Genomic DNA, 21,209 nt, shown 5'->3' on the forward strand with positions numbered 1-21,209 from the left:
ACCAAACATGACATGCTTTAAAACTGCACACACCCCGTACAACAGCAACCAACTACTTACATTTTTATTATCCATAGGTGACACTTTAATAGCCTTTACAGGCCACTACTTTAAATTTATACAGGTGCTCTAGTGCTAGGATTACTGCCCTTGATCTGAGGTTTGCGGTGATACCTCACATGCATGGTGCTATCACTGTTTATGTATGGACACGGGGCCGACGCTTGCATACACCGTTGTTCGCGTACAATCTAAGGTTTCTAACTCACATTCATACATACATATACTAGGGACAATTTGGACAGGAGCCAATTAATCTATCGGCATGTCTTTGGAGTGTGGGAGGAAAGCGGAGAACCCGGAGGAAACCCACGCAGGCACAGGGAGAACATACAAACTCCAGGCAGGTGGTGCCGTGGCTGGGATTTGAACCAACGACCCTAGTACTGCCAGGCGGACGTGTTAACCATTTAGCCACTGTGCTGCCCCATACATGAAATGTTCTTTTCCGAATCTAACAGATTCCTCTATTCACATTGATCAATGTGGATGAAGAAATCTCTGCCCAAACAAAATATTAAAACATATATGCTGAAGCATAGGATCGATCCATGCACTGACCACCCCAGAGCACAACCTGTTGCTGGCAGAATAAACATATTGATGCTGCAGCTGAATGGCATTCCTGCAAAGGAAACAACGATCAACAATAAAACAATAGCAATAGAACAGTAACTCAATAAAACAACACCTGTTTTTTATTGAAATCTGTGCCAAAAAATATGAAAAATATATGCCGAAGAATAGGAGCAATCCACCCACTGGCCACCCCAGGCCCACATGCTTGGGCATATATGTTCTTTTTTTTAACTGCGGATGAAAAATCTCATCCAGCAGCACTGCAGACACTGACGAATATTCTGGGAGCACACCCTGTTGCTGTCATAATAAACAGATCGGTGCTGCAGCTGAATGGCGTTTCTGCAAAGAAAACAATAGTTAATAATAAAACAGTAGCAATAGAACAGTAACTCAATAAAACAACAACTTTTTTTTATTGAAATCTGTGCCAAAACAAATTATAAAATATATATGCAAAAACATAGGAGTGATCCACCTACTGGCCACCACAGGACCCCATGTTTGGAAATGCATGTTCTTTTTTAACTGCAGAGGAAAAATTTCATCCAGCAGTGCTGCACACACTGACATATATTCTGAGCGCACACCCTGTTGCTGTCAAAATAAACAGGTCGGTGCTGCAGCTGCATGGCATTCCTGCAAAGAAAACAACAATGGTTAACAATAAAACAGTAACAATATAATAGTAACTCAATAAAACATGGGTGCTGTGGCCCTCCATCATGCCTCTACCTTTGGGAGTCATACTTTTAACAGTCAGTCTTGCAATACCTCATGGGACTTGTAGTTCTTCAACAGCTGGAGGGCCACAGGTTTAGCACCCATGCAATAAAATGACCATTTTTTTTTTTTTACTTTTTAATTTTTTTAACTTTTTTTAGCTTAAACATTCCAGGGTCACAAATGCAGTAGCCAGTTTCCTGACTACATAACATCTTTCGAGACCCTGTGTAAAAATGTGTGCCCTAGACTGTGCTGTGCAGTACCCTATACTAATACTCCATTAGTGTGTGGTAGCAACAGAAGCAGTCCTTGAGGCAGAGACCAGGTTGGCCAGGACAGAAGGGACAAAAAAAGTGGGTGCCACACCTAATTTCGTGTCTGCTACAGACATGACATCATTTTTGGGGTGACTTTTGGGTTGGGGTACCAGGAATGACATCAGGAAAATGCCTCTTATGCAGCTGGCTCACTGCATCTGGGTTGGGGGCTTGGACCACAGCATCTTCTGGACACAAAAGGGCCATGATGATCTCTTCCTGCAATTTTAGGAAGGATCCACTGCTTCCAATTGCTTTGTAAACCACAAAAGTGTTATACAGAGCCAATTGAAATAAATTTACAGACACTTTTTTGTACAAGCGTCTGGCTCTATGGGAAACTAAGTACTGCTTCATCATCTGGTCATTGAAGTCCACCCCTCCCATGTTAAGGTTATAGTCATGGACACAGAGAGGCTTCTCAACAACACCAGCTGCCATGGAAATTTGTATGGTCATGTCTGCATTAATGAAACACAGATGGAAAACATCCCATTTGTCCTCCCACTTCACTGCAAGCAATTCATCATTTTTCAAGCAGCCTTTCTCTCCCTTTCTAAGACAGCATTTACAAGCCATTGGGGGAAGCCCGGCGATTAGGTCGCACGGTGCCACATGTGCCAATTCCAAGATTGTACAAATGTCTAAATAGTGGCACGCTTGTATAAAAACTGTCCACATATAAGTGGTACCCCATATAGAAAAAGGGTGACACCAAGTCCCAAACTATCTTGCCACTGCTCCCCATGTAGTCTGAGCATCCGGGGGGCTCCACATGACTATCTTTTCCCTCCTAAATCTGAAAATTACATGTATAGCCTGTTGCCCTCTCACAGGTCTTATGCATTTTGACCCCATATCTGGCACACTTGCTGGAGAGAAATTGTTTGAATGCAAGGAGGCCAGAACAATGAATGAGGGACTCAACGAATATTATTTGCTGGGGCATATACACATCTGCAAATTTCTGGTTATGGGGATTTATGAGGGGCCGAATTTTGTGGAGACTATTATACTTACAGTCACCCAGAGGACGACAGAGTGTATTGTCGTTGAAATACATCTGAATTATATTCTCATATCTATGCCTGGCAATAGCAGCAGAGAACATGGGCATATGATGAATTGGGTCTGTGGACCAATACAACCGCAATGTGTTCTTTTTTTAGTAATGTCCATGTTGAGGGTTAGGCCCAAAAAAAACATTAAATTCAGAAACCATAAGCAAATGGTCTGGCAAGGTTTGAATTTGGGTACTGGTGATAAATTGCTGTGCGTATAAATTGCTTTTGTACACAATCCATCCATACAGATCTTCCGTGAAAAACAGCTCCAAAAAATCAAGGGGAGTAGTTAAAATTGCTGTTTCCACCTGAATTCTGGTTTGGGCAGTGAATGGGGGAAGTACGGTTGCTGGAGAATTTGTGGGCTGCTAATAAGGGTTTGCAAGCACATCCGGAAGGACACTAGGGGCTCTATAGGCCTGTCTTCAAATTCTTGGTGGCTGAGGGACACTATTTGTGTTAGCCACCTCACCAGCTTGTACTGCACTTGTGGGACTCTCCACGTCACCCAGTGATATTGCAGTGCTGGTATGTAAAGGCCTGCATGTACTAGGCCGCTGGTGCTCGCCAGTTCACTAAAAGGTAGAGCGGCACTAGTATCGGCATTCTGCTGCATATGAGAATCCTCATGCAATTGTAACAACACCTCAGCAACCTGGGAACAGGGTTGGGTACACCTGACCTTAGTAGGGACCTCTACTCCATCGTCTGAACTATCTGTCAGGGTGCCACTGCTCTCTACAGGTTCATATTCTGAGCCTGATTCTGTCAGTGAGGCTTCCTCTTCGCTCTCATCTGACATACTCAAAATCCTGTAGGCCTCTTCACTAGTGTTCCTTTCGTTGGATATTTTGACCACTAAATTTATATGTACCTAGTGCGACTCATGAGAAAAAGAGCACCTGGCTGTCAGGGACTGCTTGAACTGCTACAAAAAAAATGATCTGCTAGTGCTAGCAGAGATCAGGCCTGATTTTGCTAACCCTGCAGTTTTGTGTGCAATGTATCAAGTGACAGTGATCTATTGACACTACACTTGCTGGGGGGGGGTAAGCATAGGGGCTAAACGCAGGTGCTGGCAGGTGTCGGGGCTGATCCTGCTAACATGATATTAATGTGAATGCTGGTATAGTTCTGATCTGTTCAAAGATATTGATCTGTTCAGACACTATACTAGCAATGGAGATTTATTGTGTATGTCAGAGTGTTCCTTGGAATCAAAGGGTTAAATGTAATGAATAATGTAGTGGTGGGCAATCTGACGCTATCTGGGGGTTGCCGTAAATGCTATCTGAAGTTTCAAGTGACACTAATACAGTGATCAGTAAAAAAATCTGTATACTGTAATAATGACAGGGCAGTGAAAGGGTTAACTGGGGGCGATCAGGGGGTTAAATGTGACCTAGCTGTGCTTTTACTGTGTGTGTGTGTAGTGCTTTGACTTGTGTGGATCTGCTTTCTTCTCTCTGTGGAACGGAATGTGCTCCAGGGAAAGAAGATTGCATAATTTCCTGTGCCTGTGTAATATAAACACACGCACAGGCTGAGTTCTGATTGGGTACAACTGATCAGCAGGTCCAGCCAAACATCATTGGCCTGAAGCTGGTGAGTGATCGGTACTGTACCAAATAACAGCACCACCAGGCCGGGGAGTGCACGCAGAAGCATGTATCACGTAAATATATGTGATTTTGCACAGGGAGTCTGCCCTGTAGCAGTAAAACTGCTATAGGGCGGAGTTTAACTTGTTAATAGAAACATAGAGCTTTTTTCATATATGCATACATGTAAAATAAACTGAAATGTGAATGCTAGCTTTGAAACCAATTAATAAACAAACAAAATCTAAGCAGTAACAACAGCTGTTAAAATTTTATAAAAAAAAAATATTTTCTATATTTCATATAAAAATGTAGTGTAAAAGAGGTTGTTCAATTTTAAAATATAGCACCAAAAGAAAGCCAAATGTGTATCCAGGAAAATGGAGTCATTGTGTGTTAATGTTAGCACAATGTGATTTGCAGTTGAATCTCTACAAACAGCAAAATTTGCTGTGTCTGTGAAGAGGTTAATTGGAGTAGGAGTGGGCAAGGTTGAATATCCTCTTTTTTTACATTATCCTGGAACCCTGATAATAAAAAAGGCAGATCCTACTTTCCCCATATTTTTTATTTTACAGTATGTTGTTTTCATCAAGACTATACTTTAAAATGACAAACTCATCCACCTCACCAAAACCAACCTATTTAAAAACCTTTCTGTCTGTCTACATATGTACATTGTCTGTTTAATTCACTTACTGGCAGTTGTTTTCGATACCACTTGACTTTTTAGGTAATTTACAGACCTGCAAATATAATAATCCAGATCATTGCTATTAACAAAAGGGAAGACTGTTTCAGTGCTAAAACATTCAGAATCCAGCATGTTAATGAGAGATAAAATTTGCCCTTTATTGTGAAATATCAAGGATCAGTGTTTGGTATAGTACACTTTGAGCTGGCAGTCCACAAATGCCTTCTTGGCAGCTTGTAAATGCCGCCATAATTTTAGAACTTAGCTGCCATGACACAAGGGCCAAGATGGAAAGAGTGCTGCAATGAGCTGTAGAGTAACCACATTATATAGTAATTTCTGCTACTGAACCATGCTAAGTGACACTGTATTGGAAAGGTGGTGACATTTAAATGGTGGCTCTGGAACAAAAATATAAATTTTTGCAACTGAAAGAAACCTCATGTCAGATGTCAGATGACAATATACATTATACCTTTCCTATTCAGTGTCTGTATTCTGTTTGGAAAATACTTGGAGAATACTGAGTGTTTGTGGGTAATATTGGCTTTGAAATAATTATGTTGACATTCTAGAGAAAACTGCTGTCTATTTGAAGAATTATTTAACCGCTTAAGGAACGCCCACTGTACATTTACTGCTACAGGGTGGTCCCTGTGCGCAGGATCATGTATATGTATGTGATTCGCGCACCCACGGTTTTCACGGGCTGCGGGTGCCGTGATTTGATCCCCGAGGGATCAATCATCTGATTTAGGCCAGTGATGTCCAGCCCAAGTCGGATGATCAATCCCTGTCCTATCCTGACCTGTGTTGACAGTTACACAGGTACAGGAAGTGATGAATTCTTCTCTCTCTGGGCACATCCCATCCCAGAGAGAGAAGAATCAACACAAAAGTACTGCACTTACACAGTTAGAACACCCTAGGACACATTTAACCCCTTGATTGCCCCCCCAGTTAACCCCTTCACTGCCCTGTCACCAATGTCATTAGTACAGTGTACAGATTTTTTGCTGTTAACTATTAGTGTCGCTGGCGATGTCAGATAGTGCTAGCATCACGTAGCGTCACTTACCGCCCCTCCCGGATAGCGTCAGTTTGCCCGTCAGTACACCAGTAATCACATTTAACCCCTTTAACACGCTCACATACACCATAAACCTCCATTGATAGTATAGTGTCTGAACGGATCAATATCTTTGATCAGATCAACACTATACCAGCGTTCACATTACTATAGCGTCCCCAAAAATGCAGCGTTAGCGGGATCAGCCCTGGCACCTGCCAGAACCTGCGTTTAGCCCCCACACTCCCCTCCCCCTTCCCTTCCAGCAAGTGCAGTGTCAGTAGGTCATTGTCACTTGATACATTGCACACAAAACCGCAATGTTCACAGAATCAGGCCTGATCTCTGTTAGCACTTGCCGGTAAATTTTTTGTAGCGGTTCAAGCAGTCCCTGACAGCCAGGTGCTCTTTTTCCCGTGAGTCGCACTAGGTACCTATAAATTTAGTGGCCAGAATGTCCAACGAAAGGTACACTAGTGAAGAGGCCTACAGGATTCTGGGCATTTCAAATGAGAGCGAAGAGGAAGCCTCACTGTCAGAATCCAGCTCAGAATGCGAACCTGTAGACAGCAGCGGCACCCTTACAGATAGCTCAGACGATAAAGAGGTCCCTGGTAAGATCAGGCGTACCCGACCATGTTCCCAGGTTCCTGAGATGTTACAAATGCATGATGACTCTCATCTGCAGTGGAGTGCCAGTACTAGTGCCGCTGTACCTTTTGGTGTACTGACGAGCACCAGCGGCTTAGTATATCCTGGTCTTTTTTATACCAGCACTGCAGTATCACTTGGTGACATGGTGAGTCCCATAAGTGCAGTACAAGCCGGTGAGTGGCGAGCACAAGTATGGTCGCAGCCACCAAGAATTCGCACACAGGCCCATAGAGCCCCTAGTGTCCTTCCGGATGTGCTTGCAAATCCCTATTGGCAGCCCACAAATTCTGCAGCACCCGTACTTCCCCCATTCACTGCCCAACCTGGAATTCAGGTTGGAAACAGCAAATTTACATACTTCCCTTGATTTTTTGGAGCTGTTTTTCATGGAAGATCTGTATGCATTGATTGTGGATCAAAGCAATTTATATGCACAACAGTTTATCGCCGCCAACCCAGATTCAAACCTTGCCAGACCATTCGCATGGAAACCCATTATGGTTTCTGAATTTACAGTTTTTTTGGGCCTAACCCTCAACATGGCCATTAATAAAAAAAAGTAAATTGCGGTTGTATTGGTCCACAGACCCAATTCATCATATGCCCGTGTTCTCTGCTGCCATTGCCAGGCATAGATATGAGAATATAATACATATGCATTTCAATGACAACACACTCTGTTGTCCTCGGGGTGACCCTGAATTTGACCGGCTCCACAAAATTCAGCCCCTCGTAAATCACCTTAACCCAAAATTTGCAGATGTCTATACTCCCCAGCAAAACATCTGCATTGATGAGTCCCTCATTAATTTTTCTGGTCGTCTTGCATTCAAACAATTTCTCCCCAGCAAGCGTGCCAGATATGGGGGCAAGATGTATAAGACCTGTGAGAGGGCAACAGGCCATACATTTAAGTTTCGGAATTACGAAGGAAAAGATAGTCACGTGGAGCCCCCCGGATGCCAAGACTACATGGGGAGCAGTAGTAAGATAGTTTGGGACTTGGTGTCATCCTTTTTCCATATGGGGTACCACTTATACATGGACAATTTGTATTCAAGCGTGCCACTATTTAGACATTTGTACAATCTTGGAATTGGCGCATGTGCCACCATGCAACCTAATCGCTGGGGCTTCCCCCAACAGCTTGTAAATACCCGTTTTAGAAAGGGGGAAAAAGCCTGCTTGAGAAATGAGGAATTGCTCGCAGTGAGGTGGAAGGACAAATGGGATGTTTTCGTCCCATCTTCCATTCACGCAGATACGACCATCCCAATTACCATTGTAGCTGGTGTTGTTGAGAAGCCCCTCTGTGTCCATGACTATAACCTTAACATGGGAGGGGTGGACTTCAATGACCAGATAATGAAGCTATACTTAGTTTCCCAAAAAGCCAGACGCTGGTACAAAAAAGGGTCTGTTTATTTATTTCAATTGGCTCTATATCAGGGCTTGAAAAAGCCGCTCAGCAACTGCAAGGAGAAATTCTTGTGTGCGGAGCGGCGAGCACAGATAATGGAGCGGCTGCACCTGCGCTCCAAGCCTCATTGTGAAGCAGAGTTCCGGTTTCCATCTTCCAGTTTCCGGCTTCTTCTGCACCGCCATTACACTGGCAGCGTCGCTAAGGGGACAGGTGCAGGAGAGGTCCCCTCTCCTCCGCTGAGAGGAGACACCCTCTCCACCGCCACGGGGGACTCGAGGAGAGTTCTGCTCTCCCCCGCCGCAGGGAACACAAGTCTTGGTCCTGCTGTACAACGAAAACCATTGCAAATCTTGATGTGAAACTGGCTTCCTACTGCTTTTTGGCATCCAAAAATGATTTTTTTTGGTGTTTTTTTTCTTAATTGAATAGAATGCAATCCACAAACAGCCATTGAAGTGGTATTTTGCATCAGAAAAAGGGTATTACACAAGTCTTGGTCCTGCTGTACAACACAAACCATGGCTGCTCTATTAGCACATCTTTGGTAAAATGTTTACTATTGTTATGCCATGTTTTTTGGCATCTAAATAAGCACTTTTTAGTTTTTTCTTAATGCACTACTTCTCTAAGCTCTCTTTTAATAAGATGCTGGAGATAAAAAATGCAAAATGTTTACTATTCTTTATTTTATGCAATGTTTTTTGGCCATCAAAAGAGGCACTTTTTTATTTTTTCTTAATGCCACACTTCTCTAAGGTCTCTGCTGGAGATAAAAAAAATACAACATGTTTACAGTAACTATTATTCCATGTTTTGTGGTATCAAAATAAGCACTTTTTCTTATGCTATACTTCTGTAAACTAAATTTACATCTTTTAACTACTTGCACTCCTGAGGATTTACCCCCCTTAATGACCAGTCCTCTTTTTGCTACTCGGCGCTGCACTAATTCAACTGATAATTGCGCGGTCATGCAATACTGCACCCAAACGAAATTTACGTCCTTTTTTCACACAAACAGAGCTTTCTTTCGGTGGTATTTGATCACCTGTGCGCTTTTTATTTTTTACGCTATAAACAAAAAAACAATATTTTCTCATTTTGGTCATAAAAATATCCAAAAAAACCTAAAATTTCATCATAAATTTAGGCCAAAATGTATTCTGCTACATGCTATTGGTTAAACAAAATCCCCCAAACATTATATATTTTTTTAAAGCAGACACCCTAGTGAATAAAATGGTGGGTACTACAATTTTTAATGCCACATAGTACTCGCGCAGCGATTTTTCAAAAGCGGTTTTAAAAAAAAAAAAAAATACACTTTTTTTACTTTTAATGCACAAAAACACAATATATTGGCCAATTATTTGGTAAGATATAAAAGATGATGGTATGCCGAGTAAATAGATACCAAACATGACATGCTTTAAAACTGCGCATGCCCCGTGCAATGGCGACAAACTGCATACATTTTCATATCCATAGGCAACACTTTAAAAGCCTTTAAAAGCTACCATTTTAGATTTACAGAGGAGCTCTAATGTTAGAATTACTGCCTCTTGGTTGTAAACAATGCAGCTGTGCTCTGTGTCACTGTTTGCTGGCAATCGCCAGGACCCGGCAGGTAATGACCGGCCGGGACCCGGTGATTGACACCAGCTGCCACGATTGGCGGGACGGGTAGGGCGGGCGCGCGCCTTGCACCCTACCTGTTTTGCAAAATTACTTTTTAAAATGTGATTTTTCCTAGCGGTGCCACCTTGTGGCCATTTTTCTACAGTGTCTGATCGGCAAGCAGTTAAGAGACTTTAGTTACTAAAGTCTCTTTTTAAAGATGCAGGCGATAAACAAAAAAATACAAAATGTTCACTACAGGTTTAAAGCTGTAAAACTTGATATTTTGATTGCACCCTATTGCTGTTAAGCGATTGCTGTTATGTTTAAATTGACATAATAAAGTATGTTATAATTGCAGTTTTTTATATTTTATTCTAAAGAAAAATTTAATTTCATAAGCTTTGTGGGGGCGTGGTTGGGGGTAGGGCTGGGGGCGGGGTTGGGGGACAGTCCAGGGGTGGGGTTGGAGGCAGACCTGGGCAAGGTTGGGTGGGGCAACTGGTGGAGAGTAAGCTTTGTGCCTGGCTAGTAGGTCTAGACTCGAAATTTTAAGCCCTGCTCTATATAACGCTTCTGTAATTTACAAAGCAACTGGACAAAGTGGATCCTTTCTAAAATTCCAGGAAGAGATCATCATGGCCCTTTAGTATCCAGAAGATGCTGTGACCCAAACCCCCAACACAGATGCAGTTAGCTGGCTGCATGAGAGGCATTTTCCTGATGCCATTCCTGGTACCCTAACCCAAAAGGCTCCCCAAAAAAGATGTTGTCTCTGTAGCAGACATGGAATTAGGCGTGAGACCCATTTTTTTTGTTCCTTCTATCCTGACCAACCTGGTCAGGTCAAGGACTGCTTCCGTCGCTACCACACACTAGTGAAGTATTAGTATAAGGTACAACATGGCACAGTTCAGGGTACATAATTACACAGGGTCTCGAAAGATGTTAGGTAGTCAGGAAACTGGCTATCACATTTGGAGAGACCCTACAATCTGTTTTAAAAAGTTAAAGTAAAAAGTACAAATCCCCCAAAAACTAAACATTTTAAAACCAAAAATAATTATAGGTTTTTTTGTTGTTGTCGTTGTTACTGTTCTACTGTTACACTTTTACTGTTTTATTGTTAACCATTGCTGTTTTCTTTGCGGGAATGCTTTCAGCTGCAGCACCCACCTGTTTATTCTGACAGCAACAGGAACTTGCTCTCAGAATATACACAAGTCAGTGTTGGCAGCGCTGTTGGATGAGATTTTCATCTGCAGTTAAAAAGGAGCATATATGCCGAAGCATGGGGGGCTGGGGTGGCCAGTGGGTGGATTGCCCCATGCTTCGGCATATGTATTTTATAATATTTGTTAGAACATTTCATGTGTGCCCACCATTAGAAGTGGCTGGGTGCAGGGAGGTATTTTCTAATGGTGGGCATACCACACACTTTTCCTGGCAGAGATATTTCAATAAAAACTTTGTTTTATTGAGTAACTGTTTTATTGTTAACCATTGCTGTTTTCTTTGCAGGAATGTCATTAAACTGCAGCACCGATTTGTTTATTTTGACAGAAACAGGGTCTTGCTCAGAATTTACATAAATAGGTGTGTTCAGTGCTGTTGGATGAGATTTTTTATCCACAGTTAAAAAAAAGAGCATATATGCCGAAGCATGGGGGCCTGGGGTGGCCACTGGGTTGATGGCCCCTATGCTTCAGCATATATATTTTATAATATTTTTTGGCAAATTTTATGTGTGCCCACTGTTAGAAGTGGGTGGATGCAGGGAGGTATATTCTAATGGTGGGCATACCACACACTTTTTCTGGCATCCTGGTATAGTTTTTTTTAACCGGTGATCGGATTTCATGTAAAAGCAATCCTAGTGGCTTATTAGCTGCAGGATTGCTTTTACAAGTAGCTGGAGAAGATGGCCCCCCTCCCCGCTGCCATTGGGGGAACCTGAAAATGCAGCCGGCCAGCTGACCATAGAGCTGATTGGAGACCGGAATGGTGCCAATCATATCTATAGTCTAAGAAATCGAAAGCTACAAGCATTTCATCACTTCAGTTTCACAGGATATAAACAGTGCCATTTGTAAATTGGGAAAGCATCTGATCACACCAATCTTGGTGAGATTAGATAATGTAAGGGCAGAGGAGATATCTAGAGTTTGTTAGACCCCAGATTTCTCAAAAAAGAATATATGACAATGCCCATTGAAGTTAAAGGGGATATTTGCATTCCCTGTGATAGCACTAACAGTGATCCAAAAAAAATGAAAGGGACAGTGTAAAAATAATTAAAAAAATCAAAATAACTTAAAAAAAAGTACCGTCGCCCCCCTGCGCGCGCACACATCTGCGTGCGTGAGCGTTGACCCTGTGCCAGTATGTAAACAGCGGTTGCAACATGCATGTGAGGTATCGCTGTGAACGTCAGATCAAGGGCAGTAATTTAGTATTAGATCTCCTCTGTAAATCTAAAATGGTAGCTTGTAAAGGCTTTTACAGGCTTTTACATAGGGATTGCCTATGGATATTAAAAATGTACAGTATGCAGTTTGTTGCCATTGCACAGGGCATGAGCAGTTTTACAGTATGTCATGTTTGGTATCTATTTACTCAGCATAGCATCATCTTTTATAAGTTACCAAATAATTGGCCAATATATTGTGTTTTTGTGCATTAAAATTAAAAATATGTATTTTTTTCAAAAAATTGTATTCACTAGGGTGTCTGCTTTAAAAAAAATATAATATTTGGGGGTTCAAAGTAATTTCCTAGCAAAAATACAGATTTTTTTAATGTGAACAAAAAGTGTCAGAAAAGGCTTGGTCTTCAGGTGGTTAAAAGAGTGAGTGATGTGTGGCATAAACTTCTAATGCTGGGCATAAAATGCCCCACCCCCCAAAATGACCCTTTTTTGGAAACTAGACACTAGGTCTCCTCTGTTAATCTAAAATGGTAGCTTTTAAAGCGTTGCCTATGGATATGAAAAATGTATGCAGTTTGTCGCCATTGCACGGGGCATGCGCAGTTTTAAAGCATGTCATGTTTGGTATCTATTTACTCGGCATTCCATTATCTTTTATATTTTATCATATAATTGGCTAATATATTGTGTTTGTATGCATTAAAACTAAAAAAAGTGTATTTTTGTCTTTTAAATTTGCTTTTGAAAAATCGTTGCGTGAGTACTATGTGCCATAAAAAATTGTAGTTCCCACCATTTTATTCACTAGGGTGCCTGCTTTTAAAAAATATATAATGTTTTGGGGTTTAAATTAATTTCCTAGCAAAAAAAATGATTTTATTCATGTGAACAAAAAGTGTCAGAAATGGCTTGGTCTTCAGGTAGTTAGAAGAGTGAGTGATGTGTGGCATAAACTTCTAATGCTGGGCATAAAATGCCCCACCCCCCAAAATGACCCTTTTTTGGAAAGTAGACACTGCAAACTATTTGCTAAGAGGCATGTTGAGTCAATAGAAGAATTTATTTTTTTACCACAAGTTTTTGGAAAATGACAAAAAAAATTTTTTTTTTTTTTACACAAAATTTCACTTGATGATTTATTTATATGCCTCTCAGCAGATAGCTTAGGGTGTCTACTTTCTGAAAAGGGGTCATTTGGGGGTGTTTGTACTACCCTGGTATTTTAGCACCTCAAGAAACGTGATAGGCAGTCAGAAAGTAAAAGCTGTGTACATTCCATTATCTATACTATAGTTTGTAGATGCTATAACTTTCACACAAAGCAATCAATATACACTTATTAGAATTTTTTTTACCAAAAACATGTAGCAGAATACATTTTGGCCTAAATTTATGATGAAATTTGACTGGTATTCCAGTCACTTTTTTTCTTTTGCATTAATACATATGCTGCAGGGACCGTAGTGAGTTGGAGTAATTATACGGTTAAAACCATTTTGCCTATTTTTTTAGCAATAAAAACTGATAGGGGTTCTAATCCTTCTCCACTGTATCTATTCCACTGGATATCATGTTATGAGATAATATACAGAATGGTTTCATGAGATAAATACCTCACATTTTGATTAAATAACTCATTCATTATTTTAGTAGCATTTTTTTGTGAATTGCAATAAAAGTTTTGAAAAATGCTTTGAGCTATTTTATCCCAGCTTTTAAAGAGGAAAATAACTCTTCGTAAGTTAAACCCACAGTCATTCAGAATGATGAGGCGTTATCATAAGGATACAACAGCTGCTGCAGTGCTGCTCACTTACTGCAGAAAACTTTCAGAGCAACTGGATGTGCTTTATCTGGATTCAGGTGTGTCAAGGTTTTATGTGGGGTAATATAAAGTCTAAAGCTATTTTTTTGCAATAGCGGCAGGAAGCTGACAAGTGGGATAGTGGAAAAACCCCAAAAAGGTCAATACTACAAGATGCAGTTCCAGTGAATACAAGTCATAACTGAATAGACGGATGGATTGATGGATGGATGCAAGTCAGATGATACAGTATCAGTTTTCAAGCTGGGTTAATCTAATACAGAAATTTGAAAAAGCTTGCCATCAGAACCATATTTAAAGTTGACATTGAGTGAGAAGCACAGCTAAGACGGGGCAAATGGAAATTAAGACATGTTCAAAAGCACACTCATTTAGAAATGAGAGAACTAAGATTGGTAAGAGATTCCACTTAGGAGACTCAGAAACCAATTATTGGTCATGCTAGTGTATGTTAAATCCCATGAATGAGTGTGTGTCTCCACCTGTGACTGAAATACAGGTATCAAGCAGAACTGAGCTACTAGAATAAATACTGTATATTACCTGCTTTCTTATTGCAAGATTAGTAGTGAAAACTCTCAGTTGGGTATATCTACAGATTTTTATCATTTCCCTGACTGATTGCAGTGTGAATGCGTATAATCCTCCTGAAAATGAGCTTTTCACAAAAATACTACTAAGTAAATGTAGTACTGTGATTACCTTCATTGGCTATATCAGAATAGTGTTAAGACACTGACATGGGGTTTGGAACATTTCTATATAACAGTATCTGTTATAAAGTTTGTATTGTATTTTTTATATTTGTTTACATATTGCAGGTGTCCAATGGGCAGGCTTTTGCTTGGCTGTCACAACTGCGGCACCGGTGGGATGAAGGCGCCAAGGAGTGTTTTGTTAACATCTGTGATGCTCAGTTCCATTATTCCTATGAATATCTTGGTAACACACCTCGTCTGGTGATCACACCTCTCACTGACAGGTGTGGATAGAATAGTTACCTTTTTAGTTACAGAATTAATGTGAAGAAGTATTTCTAGGGCTTGTGCAATTCAATAGCTGTACAAATAGAAAATCTATTTTATTACTATTCCTGTGAAAACACAAACTTTTCCATAGTAACTATCTGTATCTATCTACATTGACAAGTTGAAAACTGAAAGAAAATGTTTGTCGATTGTCAGTTTTTTGCATTAGTCTACCCGCTGAGACATGCGATTTTTGTGCTGCAACTATTTAAACTATGTAAACAAACAAATTTCTAATCTTTGATGAGGCAATCATATGAAAAAAAAATAAACGGAACTGCGCATGAGGGGAAAGTATGAACTGGAAGGAAAAGAAGGTTCACTGTCAAGAATGTTCTATAACTAGCATTGACTAATGCACTCCCAGCACCAGGAAACATCAATAGCACATGTGGTGTCATGGGATACACAAATGGCTTTATATCAAAATGTAAAAATGTTGACACATTTGATGTACTAAGCAGACTAGACACATTTTTTTTTCAATAAATACACCAGGAAACATCAAGCCTGCTTAAAGCGGAGCTCTACCCAAAAGGGGAAGTTCTGCTTTAAGGACTGCTACCCTGCTCCCCCGCTCCCCATTAAGGATTGGCACCTTTGGGGGGCGGGGGGGAGTGGGCACCCGAATTTGACAGGTACCCGCTCCCACTTCCGGTCCGATCGCCTAGGTGATCAGAAGCGGAAGGTGTCCTCCCTCCCTCCTTCCCTGTAGTCTTTTGGGACACGTGACAGGTCCCAGAAGACTACAGGACCATTCATGAAGCACAGCGCTACTCGCGCATCCACAGTGGGTACCCAGCTGTAAAGCTGCGAGCTATCACAGCTGGGTGCCCATACTGAAGATGCCGGCCACCTAGAATACAGGACGGCCGGAGAAACGGGCTGCGGGGGACACACCGTGGGACCGAGTGACAGGTAAGTGGCTGTTTTTTAAAAGCCAGCAGCTACAGTTTTTGTAGCTTCTTTTATTTTTTCATAGGGTGAGTGGAACTCCGCTTTAATACATACAATGTCATAATGTCTGCAAGTGGAGTGCAATACAAAAATGTCTTTGCATTAAAATGTAAAACTGTTGACACCTCATGTACTAAGCAGACTAGCAGCTGGTGAAGAAAAAAAAACTGTTTAACTGTGCAAATTTCGAAACAATGATAAAACTAACTCCATTTTCATTTTTCATTCAACAGAACATTTGGTTTTCAAGTTCTCTGTGGCCTAGCATTAGTTATAGTGATCTTATATTAGGAATAGTGAAGTTGCTAAATACTGTGCATGGGAACCGCAGCCATAAGATCTCTTTGTCAGAAACAGGGTTGCCAACAAACAATGCCTTTATGGGCAGTCCATAAAAAGCTTCCCTTTTTCCTGCATTTTTCAGATCAACACACCCAAAATTAATCATGGCGGAATTTTTTCCAACACCTTGCCACAAAATGCATTGGGTGCATTAACCATTTGACGCCCGGCCAATAGCCGCATGGCATCCAGAAAAATGCGCTAGCTTTCCGGGAGGCCGCCATATGGCGTACTCCCACACATGCACAGTTCGCACGCTTGCAGAACAGTGCAGCGGCGTGATCTGTCACCGGCCGTGTACCTCGGACATGGCCGATGACAGATCTGAGTATCGGCCCCGTTGCCGGCACCATGTGACCTGCTGTGACCAATCACAGTAGGTCACATGACAGTTGTATACAATGGATGGCTTAATTTATGCCATCCATTGTATACTAGTGTCTAGCTGTGAATGGTCACAGCTAATCACATGCATATGTCATGTGATTAGCTGTGGTCAAATCACAGCTAAGCACAAAAAAAAAACCCTGAATGAATCGATGTCATTCAGGTAAATGCTTGCTTATAGCAAAGTAATTCTTTGCTATAAGCAAATTGTGTAAAAAAAAAAAAAAAGAAAATACTGATCACTTCCCCAAAGTAGTACAATGTTACTATGGTAACATTGTACTACTTTGGACATAGTGAAATATGAAAAAAAAATCTTAAAAAAAAATAAAAAAATGTAATAAAAAATTTAAAATAATGTAAAAAATATTTATATTTTTTTTTTCACACTGTCACCAGTAAGTGTCCCTGATCACCACCATGCCAGTTATATGATGACGCTGTACTGCACTGGTGACAGTATGTAAAAAAAAAAATAGTGAAAATAATTTTTTTTATTCATTTTCCGAAAAATTATGACAAAAAAAATACAACTTCAAAAAACTTGCCATGCCTCTTATGAAGTACGTCGGACTGTCTACTTTGCAAAAAGGGGTCATTTGGGGGATATCGGTACTATTCTGACATTCTTGGACCTCAAGAAATTAGATTGGCTGTCAGTACTTCAGGATTGATCAATATTCAGATCTATACCATAGTTTGTGAACTCTATAACTTTCCTACAAACTAAAAAATACATCCTAATTTGGGTTATTTTCACCAAAGACATGTAGCAGAATACATCTTGGCCTAAATTTATGAAGAACAATTATTTATTTGCAAACGTTTATAACAGAAACAAAGAAAAACATGTTTTATTTCCAAATTTTGTTCTTTTTTTGTTAATTTAGCAAAAAATAAAAACCCCGGTGGTGATTAAATACCACCAAAAGAAAGCTCTAGTTGTGTGAAGAAAATGATAAAATTTTAGTTTGGGTACAATGTTGTATGACCGCGCAATTGTCATTCAAAGTGTGAGAGCGCTGAAACCTGAAAAATGGCCTGGGCAGGAAGGGGGTAAAATGCCCGATATTGAAGTGGTTAAAAGCAATTTATTTTTGCATACTTGTTCAGGGTTAGTGACTCCGAATTCTTGTTTCCACAAGTGTTGGGCCACTTGTCCATGGCTGATTGATTTTCAAAGGGAAGTTTGTCAGCAGTCCAGCTCCTGCAGACTGCCCGTGTATTTGTCTGCACGTACCTCCAATACAGACAGGCAGTTACTGATAGACAGAAAGCTTAATGGACTACAAGAATGCTCACCAGCGCCTTTGCAGTTCATTGAGAACTACAAGCCAACTACTGCAAAGACTGACGGAACTTATTGGCATCCATTCACACAACTCTGTGAATGAATGACACGGCCATGTGGATGAAGCCCTGCACTGCCGCGCTCTTTTTAAATTGTTTCAGCTCTTTTTAAATTGTTTCAGCGAGTGCAGGGAGAAGATCCCCAGCCCGCTGTAACAGGAAGTGGGGGGGGGGGGAGCTGCAGGAGTAGGAACATGTTATTTCTTTGCTATTTAGATTTGAGACATCAAAAAAGAAAATGAAACGTTCAGCTCTGTATAAGACACTTATTTCATATTTACTGTGTATGGTAATATGTGGTCAAGGGAGGAAAACAAAATGAAATTTGAAGCTTGTCATATTGGATGGGATCTATTTAGTGGATAACTTGTGTAAAAAAAAAATGTGTAATTAAAAAAACATGTATTTTCAGATGCTATATAACATTAACTCAGTCTCTGCACCTGTCTATGAGTGGAGCGCTCTCTGGTCCTGCTGGAACAGGAAAGACAGAAACTACCAAAGATCTGGGCCGCTCGTTGGGAATTATGGTCTATGTGTTTAACTGTTCTGAGCAAATGGACTATAAGGTAAAAGGGCTTTTCTATCTTTACGGTAATAAAGGTTCCCATATATAGAAGTGATTTGTCAAACAATCTAAATCATTCATACAATGTAAATGTAAAGACACTAATAAATAAGAGCAGATCATCTGGATTTTGATCATACAAGCTGGAAAATCTTTTGCTATTCCTATCCTTCTGAGCCAATTAAATAAACTTGTCACTTAACTGGGAAATTCAAACCAATCACATAATGAGAAAATGGAGTAGAGATGGCTTTCAGTGAAAACCACATCATAACAATCAATAGGTCAAGCACTATAGAAACAAGAATTTATATTTAAATCATTTTCTGTAACACCAGAATCGCTCAGGAATGCACAAAACGTATTGCACACACTACTTTTGAAAGATGCATTGCACCAAATCGCATGAGACACATTGCGTTTGCACTCTGCATTTGGGGTGCCAATAACAATGTTTCCTGCAGCAGATCACAAATCCAGTGCGTTTTGAACATGGTGTGGGAAACGCATATGGAACACACCTTTTCAGATTTGAACCAGCCCTAAAGGTTCATAGCTTGTGCCTCCCCGTTGGTGGTTAAGTGTTATAGGTGTTTTCATTCACTAATATCCACTTCTGCTCTCTTACCTACTCACCCCTTATGGACCAGAGCAATTTTCACATTTCAGCCGTTGGCCTATTGATTTGGCAATAACATTATTAAAAAAAAGCATAGTAAGATTATTTGGCTATGTCTTTTTCAAGGGCAAAAAAGTAAAACATATTAAAAATACATATTTCTATATATTTCTATAGGCACTTAAACAACATTTTTATATAAAATCTTCATACTCTTTATTGACAAATCTCATAGTTACAACAATTAACAATGATTTCTAAAATATGATATTAGATAAGTACCACAGTTAACAGCAAGTTTCACCTCAAAGATGAGATCCTACCGCTCCTAAATGACCATATAACCTTATTGGTACCAAATGTGGATCACCGATATTTATGATGATTTTGTAATTGATAGAACGCAGGTATATTGTCAAAGTGCGGAGCTAGTACAACCCCAGCTGAACATGGCTCCACATGTTTTGTGACTCTCAGTCGCTTCTTCAGGAACTATGAAAATGTGCATCTATAATAAAACAAAATTTGGTTGCTGGCCTGTATATGCTGATATATATAATCCAAAACGACAAAATAAAAAAGAAAACAAATTTAAACATTTTTTAGTTAGTCATCGGAGGAAACAAATTGCATCAGTGTGGGTATCCAGACATGGAGGCACATCAGGGAAGCAAGGACAACATCATGTAATGACATGAATGTCTGGATGTTTTGATTTAGGTCCCACATTGCAGATGCTTGGTATATATACTAGACCAGTGGTGGGCAACCTTTTTTTTCAACTGAGCCAAATCTCGCCAAAACCACGATTGAAATTTATTTTGAGAGCCACATTTTTAAAACTGAAAATACATCCCCCATATAGTAATTCATCCCCCATATAGTAATTCATCCCCCATATAGTAATTCATCCCCCATAGTAATTCATCCCCCATATAGTAATTCATCCCCCATATAGTAATTCATCCCCCATATAGTAATTCATCCCCCATAGTAATTCATCCTCCATATAGTAATTCATCCCCCATAGTAATTCATCCCCCATATAGTAATTCATCCCCCATATAGTAATTCATCCCCCATAGTAATTAACCCCCCATATAGTAATTCATCCCCCATAGTAATTCATCCCCCATATAGTAATTCATCCCCCATAGTAATTAATCCCCCATATAGTAATTCATCCCCCATAGTAATTCATCCCCCATAGTAATTCATCCCCCATATAGTAATTCATCCCCCATAGTAATTCATCCCCCATATAGTAATTCATCCCCCATAGTAATTCATCCCCCATATAGTAATTCATCCCCCCTATAGTAATTCATCCCCCATATAGTAATTCATCCCCCCTATAGTAATTCATCCCCTCTATAGTAATTCATTCCCCATATTGTGTCAATTCACTTACCTTTGCTCCGTGCGTTCCTCTCGCCGTGTTCCCGCGCCGTTCCGGTCTTCAGGGCGGACTGTGAGAGGAGAGGAGTTTTCGTCATGCTGCCCCGCCTACATCCTGACAGCCAATGTTTTCCACGCTCCGCGGGCCGGATTAAAAGGTCCGCCGGGCCATAGTTTGCCCATTGCTGGGATAGCTGCAGAGTCCTGACTTTTGGGGCGGCCGCCTGAGAGGAGGGAGGGGAGCGGGCGCCCGGCACACAGAAGAGCCGCATTGAAATGTGTAAAGAGCCGCATGTGGCTCGAGAGCCGCGGCTTGCCGACCACTGTACTAGACCAATGCCCATACACTATTGGCATAATAGACATTCAGCCAAATAACATTATTTTGGTTCATAATGTTAGCCTATAAACCTGCTCTGTTGTCAAGAGATGGTCATGTCATTACATGATGTCGTTCCTGCTTCCCTGATCTGCTTCCATGTCTGGATACCCACTCTGACACA

At 40.6% G+C, this 21,209-nt stretch overlaps 1 protein-coding gene across 1 annotated transcript in view; it reads left to right on the top strand.

Annotated features, from left to right (window-relative positions):
* The window catches only part of LOC149451620 (dynein axonemal heavy chain 11-like), a 590,344-nt gene that overhangs the window by 149,882 nt on the left and 419,253 nt on the right, over nt 1–21,209 (top strand). The window contains exons 21-22 of the mRNA XM_089690376.1: nt 14,879–15,039; nt 18,534–18,690. Coding sequence (XP_089546502.1) covers nt 14,879–15,039; nt 18,534–18,690 — 318 coding nt within the window. The remainder of the gene's footprint in view (nt 1–14,878; nt 15,040–18,533; nt 18,691–21,209) is intronic.

The sequence above is a fragment of the Staurois parvus genome, unplaced genomic scaffold (genome assembly GCF_062004578.1).
Source record: "Staurois parvus isolate SC_StPar_1 unplaced genomic scaffold, SC_StPar_1.0 ptg000530l, whole genome shotgun sequence".
NCBI classification, from domain to species: Eukaryota; Metazoa; Chordata; class Amphibia; order Anura; family Ranidae; genus Staurois; species Staurois parvus.